We start from the raw sequence: 10305 nt of genomic DNA on the forward strand, positions 1-10305 counted from the left end.
TATTTAAACCAATTTAAAATTACTGTATTTGTTGTAAATGTTATGAATCCTCACTTCTTTGAACAATTATGTTTCTGAGAATTGTGGAATTTCCTAAACCACAATGTATTGAGGGAGGTACTCCTGAGTGGGCTCCTTCTCTTAGCTGTGTGGTTGTTTATGTGGTTCTTTCCGACCTCTATTTCTACAGGAGAGGCGAGAGTTCTTGCTAAATGCAGCGGGGTATGGGAGGAGGATCAGGTACCGTAGCTGTGAAACCTCTGCTCGGGCATGCGTTTTGGTTTTCACACGGCCGGGTTAAGGAAACAAATTTCAACGATTTGTGCATTCGTAAGTCTCGGGTGTAATGCATTTATCTCTGTGTCTAAAACGATCTTTGCACTGAGTAATCCTGTTTCGATGAGAGAGTAAGTCACTGGATTTTACTTATCTTTGGTTCATGTTGGCAGGAGGCAGGCCCCTAATTACCACCGAGACCCATCCAGGCAAGGAAAGTAATACACAGTAATCACATCGCGTATACGTCGAGTCCCAGGGAGAGCAGGGCTCTCAGGAAGCCGCAGGAAGCGTGCGCTTCCAGGAGGGTGTGCGACGCGCGGGGGTCCGCACGCGCGCAGAGCTAGTTAACGGAGGGCGTGCCGGAGGCGTGGCGCGGGGTGCCCGGGCCAGGCGCTCCGCGAGGCGGGCGGCCGTGGGCGGGCAGGCGGCGGGGCAGCGCGGCCCGGCCCGGGGAAGGCAGCGCGGCGCCGCGAGCGGCTCCCGGCTCCCGCTCTCCCGGCCGCCCAGCCCGAGCGCCGTGGGCGGGGCCTGCGGTGATTGGCGGGCGGGCGGGGAGGTCGGAAGTACTTTGTTTTTTATGCTAATGAGGGAGTGGGGCTTGTCCGTATTTACGTTGAGGCGGGAGCCGCCGCCCTTCATTCACCCACATGGTCCTTCGAGGTGCCGCCGCCGCCGCCTGACCTGCGCCTTCGCGCCACTTCGCGCCCTCGGGCGAGGCCGAGGGGGTGGGGACGACCCCCGCCGCGCCGCCGCTGCTCGCGCGCCTCGCGAAGCCCCTCCGCGGGGCGGGCCGGCCGGCCGGCCGCACCCCCGGCCTGGGGCCTCCGGTCGTAGTAAAACGGAGGCGGGTGGGGAGGCGGGAGCGAGAGCCCGCGGCGGGCGAGGCGAAGATGGTGGCAGCTACTCCTCCCGGTGAGTCTGCCCGCCCCTCCGCCGACGGAGGGAAACCTGTTGTGTGCGGCCCGGGGCCGGAGGGCGGCCGGGCGGGGCGGAGCGGAGCGGCCCGGGGCGGCGTGGCGGCGGCGGCGTGGCCGGGGGCCGGGGCGGGTCTCGGGCCGTTGGCCGCCCTGCCTGCGGCGGCCGCGGCTTGCTGCCCCCTGGCTCGCACGCGGGCGGGCCGAGGGGCAGGGCCGCGGCGGCCGGGCGAGTGGGAGGGGGCGGCGGCCGCACCCGGCCCCGCGCGGACCCTGCCTGGGCCGGCCCGGCGGGCGGCCGGGCGGGCGCGCGGCGCACACAATGGCCCCTCGAGGAGGAGACGCGCGAGGCCCGCGCCCCCTCCAGGCTCGGGGTGCACGCGGGACGCGGGGGCCCCGGCAGGGAAACTTTCTCTCGGGGGCGAGAGTTAAAGCGCCTCCAGAACAAAGCGGCGGCGGCGGCAGCACATGGGGCAGGCCGCGGGCCGGGAGGGGGCGCGCCCACGAGGTACCTGCGCGCCGGCGGGCGGCGCGGCGGGGGCGGGAGCCCGCGGCCCCCAAACTTTGTGCGCGGGCGGGCGGCGGCGGGCGCGGGAGCTCGGGGCGTCGCGGCCTGGGCGCCACCCCCACCCCGCGTGGGCTTTGTTACCCGCGTGGGCAGCCCTCGGGCGGGGCGCGCAACTTCCCGATCCGCGGCCCGCGGAGCAGGCCTGGGCGGCCTCGGCGGCGGCGTGGAGGCGCCTTCGGCCGCCCACCGGCCGGGAGCGCGGCGCGGGAGGGCCGGGCCGGCTCGGCGGGAGCGGCGGCCGCGCCGCCATGTTCCTGCGGGGCGGGCTGCGCGGGGTGAGGGCGGGGGACATGGCGGCGACTGCGCGCCGCGGCCGATTGTTCCCGGCTTAGGCCTCGGGCCGCGTGCGACGGGCACCGCAGTCGCGGAGCCTCCGCCCCTCTGGGCCGGGCGCGGGGGGGCTGGGGGACACAAAGGAGGGGCGGCGCGCCCGCGTCCCCGCCGCGCTCGGGCCTCGGCGCCGCCGGTCGCCGCGCGGCTGCCGCCGGGAAACGGGTGGGGGGAGGTTGCCGCGTCCAGCAGGGCCCAGCTCTGACCCATCGCCCCCTGGCGGCAGCGCGGGGAGCCGCAGGGCCGCGCGCCCCCTTGTGCGACATGTGCTGCCGGCCCGGGCTCCATGAGCGTGGCGGGCACTTTACAGTCTCGGTTGTTCCTGCCCCCTTTTCTGTTCCTAAGTCGGAGCAAAGGGGACGGGAACTGGAGACGGCGGGCTGGTTTCTGCAGTATCACCAAAAAAAAGACCCAGATTAGCAATATGCCATCCGGACCACATCAGTTGGGGAAACAACTCTTTATCCCGGCTTGCAGCCACGAGGTCTTCATTGGGGGAGGGGTGGTGAAGAATAGTCCCTTTGCTGCTGCTCTTCGCTGGCACAGGAGCTGTACAGCAGAGTTAACGATTGCTGTTGACCATGTTCGAGTATTTCAGGATCTTTTTACATAAGACAAGAATTTAATGCCTGTGGGTTTTTTTAAACTTTATTCTCTTAGACGTTTTCACCCATACATTGTTGGTGTTTTAAACCTTGCTAGTACTGCCTGGCTAGGTTATCCTCGGTTTTGCAAATGATTGTAATGAATTAATATAAGGGGGTTGGGAAAGAAAATTTCAAATGTGAATTTGTAGGGTCGAAGTAATTTTGAGCAAATGTGTTTGTCTTTTTTTCCTTATTTCCCCCTCCCCCATCCTAGTCATACACGTGGACCTAACTGCACCAAAAGCTTTTCTAAGGATCCTTGCTGGGAAGGAAGTTTTCCTGAGTGGGTAAGTGTATTTTAATTTTCTTTGTTAACTTTTCTTAAAAACAAATTTCTCTTGACTTTAATCTTTTACTTGAATAAATAAGGTGGGATTGGGTTTTCAAAGAGTGAAATAGGTATATTGTACTTTGTCCATTTACCTTTTCTAGAAAATTAACTCTGTATGGGTCAGCTAATTTTTAAGTTAGTGAAAGTACAATGCAAATATCCTTATGCATCTTTAGAAACTGATGCACAGTTTACAAAATGTAATTTTAGAACTGCTTTCAATTGGGCAATAAAATAGATCTGATTTGCAGTATGTTTTTAAGGTTTAAAATAATTTAAGCAGGATATTTTAAGTTCTACGACCAGTCGATATGCTTGAAATGTAGTCTGAAGAGTAATTTTATTAATCAATTTACCAAGTATTTGCTAATTGGAAACCGGAAGAAAAGGAAAATGTTTTGCCACGTGGAAGTGAAGATTTCCTCTAAAAGGTACTTGAGTCAAATTGCCCTGTTAATGCAGTAGTTCTCATTCATAATGCAGTCTGATTTTGACTTTTTAAGTCATGCCTTTGGAAATGGCCAGGCAAAGGAAGAGCCACCACTTCTCTTACAGTGTTAGGACGATGGTTAGTTATGGTTGTCTTATGAAAAAGGTTTTTCTTCCAATTTTAATGTCTAAATGTGCTTCTAAATGGAACTTGCAGGTTTGAGATAATTAAACTCATTTCGTTTTCCACCATTAGGCATTATGCTGGATTTTGTATGTTTTATAGCTGTTAGAGTTTGAGGTGTTATTCTGTCTAATTATTTATTTCAAATTTAGCAGGAATAAAGAGAACTTCACCTTGTAAACCTGAAGATTGTGACCAGTCAGAATAATGTCAAAGTGCTTACAGTGCAGGTAGTGATATATGTGCATCTACTGCAGTGAAGGCACTTGTAGCATTATGGTGACAGCTGCCTCGGGGAGCCAAGGGGGGCTTTAAAGCGCAGGGCCTGCTGGTGTTGAGTGCTTTTTGTTCTAAGGTGCATCTAGTGCAGATAGTGAAGTAGATTAGCATCTACTGCCCTAAGTGCTCCTTCTGGCATAAGAAGTTATGTTTTCATCCAATAATCCAAGCCAAGCAAGTATATAGGTGTTTTGATAACTTTTTGTTTGCAGTCTTCTGTTAGTTTTGCATAGTTGCACTACAAGAAGAATGTAGTTGTGCAAATCTATGCAAAACTGATGGTGGCCTGCTATTTCCTTCAAGTGATTTTTACTAATTTTGTGTACTTTTATTGTGTCGATGTAGAATCTGCCTGGTGTATCTGATGGTGACAGCTTCTGTAGCACTAAAGTGCTTATAGTGCAGGTAGTGTTTAGTTATCTACTGCATTATGAGCACTTAAAGTACTGCTAGCTGTAGAACTCCAGCCTCGGCCTGTCGCCCAGTCAAACTGTCCAGTTACTGAACACTGTTCTATGGTTAGTTTTGCAGGTTTGCATCCAGCTGTGTGATGTTCTGCTGTGCAAATCCATGCAAAACTGACTGTGGTAGTGAAAAGTCTGTAGAAAAGTAAGGGAAAATCAAACCCCTTTCTACACAGGTTGGGATCGGTTGCAATGCTGTGTTTCTGTATGGTATTGCACTTGTCCCGGCCTGTTGAGTTTGGTGGGGATTGTGACCAGAAGATTTTGAAAATTAAATATTACTGAAGATTCACCTTCCACTTTTAAATGTTCCAGAGATATGAAGTATATGAATACAAATCTTTGTAATTTTAATTACTTTGTCAGTGTAAAATTCATACAACTTTTTGTTCCTTGAAATTGTTGTCATATTTTTGTTCTAAAACATTCTGCTTCTAAGGTTGCATGTCAGATTTGACTATTAAGATTTTACTGTATTTTTGGTTGAATTAGATTAATTTGATAATCAAGTATTCTATTATGATTGTGTCTGTAAAGGAAATGTACGTTAATAAATGCATGATGATAATCTGTAAAGTTTAAGGATTTGCTTTTTTTGGACCTGATGTTTTACTTAATCTGAAAGGTAGTGAGTTATGTTACTTGTACATTGTTAAAGTATTTAAATCTGGTGAAAATGCTATTCTGTTTAAAGCAATGTGTAAAGAAAGCTTTTAAGCTTTTTTTTTCTTTTTCTTTTAAAGCATGGAATTTAGATAATGGGAGGGGAGGTTGTCTTTTGTTTCTAGTAAACAGATAACTATTTTACCAGTACTGGTGTTCTTGATGTGTAACTGTTAACTGGTTATGTACTAGTTTTCATAGTCATTGTTAATGATGTGTAAACTGTTAGTGATCTGTAGACTGTTCTTAGCTTTCTGGAACTTAAAAAATAGAAGTTGAAAAGAAAACAAGGCATGCCGACGATAAATGAAGTGATAGATACGTGTATATGTTCACATCTCTAATGCCAAGAGTGTTCCTGGTGTCTTCAGAAACTACTTTCGCAACAATGACAGTTGGTTCTAGGCTTATGTGACTTAGGTCACTGGAGTGGAACCTAAGAAATGGCAGTTACAGTATTTTTTCCAACGTTTCTGCCTTTTATTGTGTTTTGTCTCTAGCCTGGGTTTCACATATATATAAAAATGTGGGTTAACTTAAGAATGATCAGATTTAAAAGGATCACTTGTTAAATTGGACTCAAGTAGAATTTTGGAGGAAAGATGCTATCTTAGTAACAGGAAATTTCCATAGCCTTATTTAGTATACCACCTGATAAATTTGAAAAACATTTTTTAACTATGTTATGTGAACTCTAACAAAAGTTTAACCTCTAATGTATCCCTTCTTTGAGAAATTTAAGGAGTTCAATTATGGATTCCCTGAATAAAAAGGTAAGAGTTTCACAGTTCTGGAGTTGATTAAAAGGTGAATTTTCAGAATGAGAAAATATTAAGGATTATGTAGTGATTTATAGAATGAAAATCTAATTGTCCTTTAGTTTGAGTTCTTAAACCTTTTGAATTGAAGGAAACCTAAAAATTGTTTTGTTTTGGTTATTTAATGACAAACATGGCTTTAAACTAATGTCAAAAGTCTCAGTGTTAGCATCGCTTACAGTAGTCTGCAAAATGGTGCACTGTGGTTATAAGTGAGAAAAGTGATGTTTACATCTGTCAAACCATGAAAGCTTTTGGGGAAATACTCTTGCATTATTCTTTGAAGTGGAAATGATAAGAAACCTGCCAGTTAATTTAAGATGCTAAAACGTAAGTCAAATAAATGTTAATAACAAAATCTTAAGAAAAATGGTTAACTCTCACCCCCTAGATAGTGAATCTCTGTGGTACTTGTGTTGAGAACTTAGTTGGACTTTACATGGGACTTGTATCTAGTAAACAAACTAATAAATGTGTGTGGTTTATTGTGGGGTTGACAGTGGGGGCTGGTGTTGTATATAGGGTTTAGTAAGACTTGCATTTCACTTGTATCTGGCTTTAAAATGTGTGGCAGTTTTTATGTTCTTGCTTCTGTTAAGATTTTCTTAGGCATGACAACATAGTTTTCAAGTAGCACTAAAAAAAAGCCATGTAGGTTAGTTCTCAACTGATTTGTTGCCTGGATGAAGTAAGGCTTCGTCTTGTAATATTTTTTATCACTGTTGTCTTTATTTTGTTTTCTCCAGAGTTTCAAATCCCCATCTTTGCCATCCCTAGCGGGCGGGTGGTCGTGCAGTGTACACAATGGCCCCTCGAGGAGGGGGCTCACGAGGCAAATAAAGGTTGACATTAGTTTCGCTATTTTGAGATACAAATAAGTGAACAAGTTGATTGTTGCTGATAATTGTTTCATCTCTAATTGACCTTGGAAAGAACAGTTTGGACCTTTTTTCTGTGTTTTAACCCTGAAATTGCTTATGACTTAGAGTGCTGTCACTTCAGGTTTGGTGGCCTTCAACAACTATTTTTAGGAAAAATTTAACTTCATTCTTTTGCATGTTATGTATGTACAATTCTCTAGTCTGTTTAAAAGGAAAGAACTTAAAGGATTTACAAATTATTCTTTTTCAAAACTGCTTGCAAAATATTGGTGATTTTACTAAAAACTTTGAGATCTTTGTTTTACAGGCAAACCTATCTAAGCAGAGCAAGCCAGACTTGGGTTTTTCCTGTAGTTTGAAGAGCCCTACAGAATGATTCCTGACAAAATGCAACCTGCAACTGCCTGGAGATCAATTCAGTGAGACATTGAAGTTTATTATGTATTTAATGAAATACCATTTTCCGTAATTGACAACCCGGTGTAATTTGTCTGTTAGAGAACTAGGAATGTCTGAGCTGAGCACTAAAGGTAAGAAGAGCTCAGTGTAAAGGCCACTTTTTGGTGTCTGACTGGAAATGAGATCATCATGCCTACTTGAGACTTCACACATTGTTCTTTGCTTTAGAGGTTGTTTTACAGTTTACATTGCGCTCAAAGTCTGAATTAATGTAGTTTTCTGTTTGGTAAGTTCAGAATGTAATATTTTTAGTGAACTTTGAAGAATAACCAGGATGGATATGTCTCCCATGAATTTGAAGACCACAGAAAAATTGTTAAAGAAGGTTTAGTTTTGTTTTTCCAATAATTTGAACACAGACATAGCATTCAGAGATGCCTACTTTTTTCTTTTTGAAGATTTTATTTTTCCTTTTTCTCCCAAAGCCTCCCAGTACAAAGCTGTGTATTTTTGGTTGTGGGTCCTTCTAGTTGTGGCATGTGGGACGCCGCCTCAGCGTGGCTTGATGAGCGGTGCCATGTCTGCGCCCAGGATCTGAACCAGTTTCCCCTGGGCCGCTGAAGCGGAGCGTACAAACTTAAGCACTCAGCCATGGGGCTGGCTCCCAGAGATACCTGCTTTTGTATCTGCAATTTAGTTATGCTGTTTGAGTTGTTTTAGTGCATTTAATGTAAATAAATATGCATTTTAAAACTGCTTGTTAAGAAATTGTCCAGAATGAGCATATTGAAATAAAAGTCTTAAAGTTATTCTTAGTTGTGGCAGTTTTTCTGGTGGGGTTTTTCTGTTTGTTTCTTTGTGGGTTTTTTGGTATTTTTTTCCTGTAAATGATCTAAACATCTTTGCTTGTTAATTGAGGTAATTAGGGAACTGGGGTCAGGTACATGAGTGAGTGACCTGTATTATTTTACTTCGGTATCTGTGCCATCTGTATTTGTATCCTAATTTTACAGATGAGAAAATGAGATCAGCAAAATTTATTTACAAGAAGAATATAAAACTGGTAAATGGACTCTGAACTTGTGTCCATAGTCACTATATATAAAAAAGGGTATGCTTTACCTACTATTTTGAATCTGACAGTTGTTCAAATCACACTTGAACTTACTTAATTTGGAGATTGATTTCGCTTTCTGTATATTAACTTAAAATCTGATAAGGGCTCCATGTATAAACTGTTTGTTTATTTTGAATTATAGATCATGGGCACTTAAAATCCAGTCAGCTGAGAGTTGACTAATTTAGTCAAGTCTAAGGCAGCTCTGTTTGGTTCTTACTGGGATATTGTACACGTTAAGGTTTTTTTTACCTATTGATACATTAAAGTTTAAGGGGAAACCGAAGTGTGAAGTATCTTAACAGTTTTCAATAAATACCGAAATATTTGTTGACGTTTCTTAATGGACCTGTACTGTATTTGAAACAAATTGAGATGAATTCAGCAATTTCTGAGTGTTCAAAAAACTTAGTAAATATTTTTATAAAAAGGTACTAAGTTGTACTTGTGGCCAGTAAAGCAACTCTGAAGCAACAATTTAGTCTTCTGCAGTTTTGAGTACTTAAAAAGGGTAAATGCCAACTAAAATGCAGGTTGTCATTAATGGGGCATGTAGCCAACATGACATGTAGGTAAAGAACAAAAACTTGAGGTTGGTACTGAAGGGTACCTGATCAAATGTCCGATGCAGTGTCTCCATTCTTAATTGCAAAGCTGCATGATTACTTAACACCAGAGGCCTAAATTTTGGAGCATGTTCACTTAATAGAGAAAATGAATGTGTCCCTGTTCACATGTTTGTAAGTTGTATACTATGAAATTTTTAATGGATACAATGATAATGTTGATTTAAATAGACTAAAAGACATTGAAAGGTTCTTAAATTGCCCTGGTAATGAAATCACTCTTTACTTAGTTGAGATCTAATGATCTGTATGGGAATACCACTATTCAACAGATTGTGGGAGCTGGGACTTCTGAATGTTGTAAGGGTAGTAGATGAAAATTAGCAACATTTGGGTCAAGTATGTATGCCCCTTGAGCCACTAAGTGGCTTTGGGCAGTGCATCAAGTCCTGTTAACATCCTCACACAAAGTCAGGAATGCAAAAGCCACCTTCAGTGAAGACCGTTGTTGGATACATTTACAAGATAAGGTTCTTAACCACATTTGGACATTATAATTAGCCAAAGACACAGATAAGGTATATTTCTAAGATATAGAAAGATAATATTTAAAAATAGTCCTGGAGTTTTAATCTAGATGCATTAGAATCTTTGGGGAGTGAGTAGGGCTGGATGCTGGGAACACAAGCATTTTGAGAAATCTTGATTTTGGTGTATTTAAGAATATGACTACTGCCCATAATTGTCCAAAATGATGAGCCCTAGGAAGAACATGGCAGAATGCTGGAGAACATCAGAGCAACACCTCGGAATTTGTGGAGGTAAGATGCTCACTGAATAGGACTAGAGAACAGACTGTTTGATGTACTTAAGTTTTATAGTTGACTGTTTTGCTTGGCATGACACCTTTCAGCTGGTGCCAACCTTCTATTTGCTTCTGAATCCACAGGCTTTTCCTCCCAGCTTAAGGTAGTAGTACTCTCCTCTGCTCCAATGGTAACTTTGTTTTGGTACCAGCACCTAGTATACCAGGTGTGTAATTGCCTTTGCTGATTGGATTTCTTTGAGGGTTGGCTCTTCTGATCACGCTGGTCTATAGGTTCACTCTGGACAAGTAATTTTCTGGTCGTCTTCCAGACTAACACCTCACATGCTTTGATATCTCTAATTTCTTCTGAGTTTAAATAGGATGTTAGTTCTGCCATGTTCTGAACATTTCTGGTCTTTGACTTTTGCCTTGAACTCTGCTTTTACTCGTAACATAATAGACTGCTTCTTCTAAAATATGAAACTTGATTGAGTCACCAGCTAACTTGTTTATCTCCTCTATACAGTGGCTTTTGGCTGAAGGGCCCTGCGTGTGTCATCCCCACCTTTTACTCTCTCCAGACTGACGTTTTCCTCATGGACTTCGCACTTGCTCTTACCTTTGCTTG

General features: G+C 44.7%; 1 protein-coding gene across 1 annotated transcript; it reads left to right on the forward strand.

Annotated features, from left to right (window-relative positions):
* Positions 1–270: 270 nt before the first annotated feature.
* On the forward strand, positions 271–7995 carry LOC139076367 (uncharacterized). Its single transcript, XM_070578538.1, has 4 exons — positions 271–330; positions 536–1191; positions 2953–3025; positions 7095–7995. The coding sequence occupies exons 1-4, from the start codon at positions 271–273 to the stop codon at positions 7161–7163; spliced, it is 858 nt and encodes a 285-aa protein (XP_070434639.1). The 3' UTR covers positions 7164–7995.
* Positions 7996–10305: the final 2310 nt, after the last annotated feature.

The sequence above is a fragment of the Equus przewalskii genome, chromosome 16 (genome assembly GCF_037783145.1).
Source record: "Equus przewalskii isolate Varuska chromosome 16, EquPr2, whole genome shotgun sequence".
Lineage (NCBI taxonomy): Eukaryota > Metazoa > Chordata > Mammalia > Perissodactyla > Equidae > Equus > Equus przewalskii.

Excerpts from the sequence above, each read along its gene's own strand:
- LOC139076367 (XM_070578538.1), top strand. The coding sequence starts at position 271 with ATGCGTTTTGGTTTTCACACGGCCGGGTTAAGGAAACAAATTTCAACG. Across the intron at positions 331-535 it reads TTTCAACGATTTGTGCATTC|GGAGAGCAGGGCTCTCAGGA; the intron begins GTAAGTCTCGGG and ends GTCGAGTCCCAG. Across the intron at positions 3,026-7,094 it reads AAGGAAGTTTTCCTGAGTGG|GCAAACCTATCTAAGCAGAG; the intron begins GTAAGTGTATTT and ends TTTGTTTTACAG.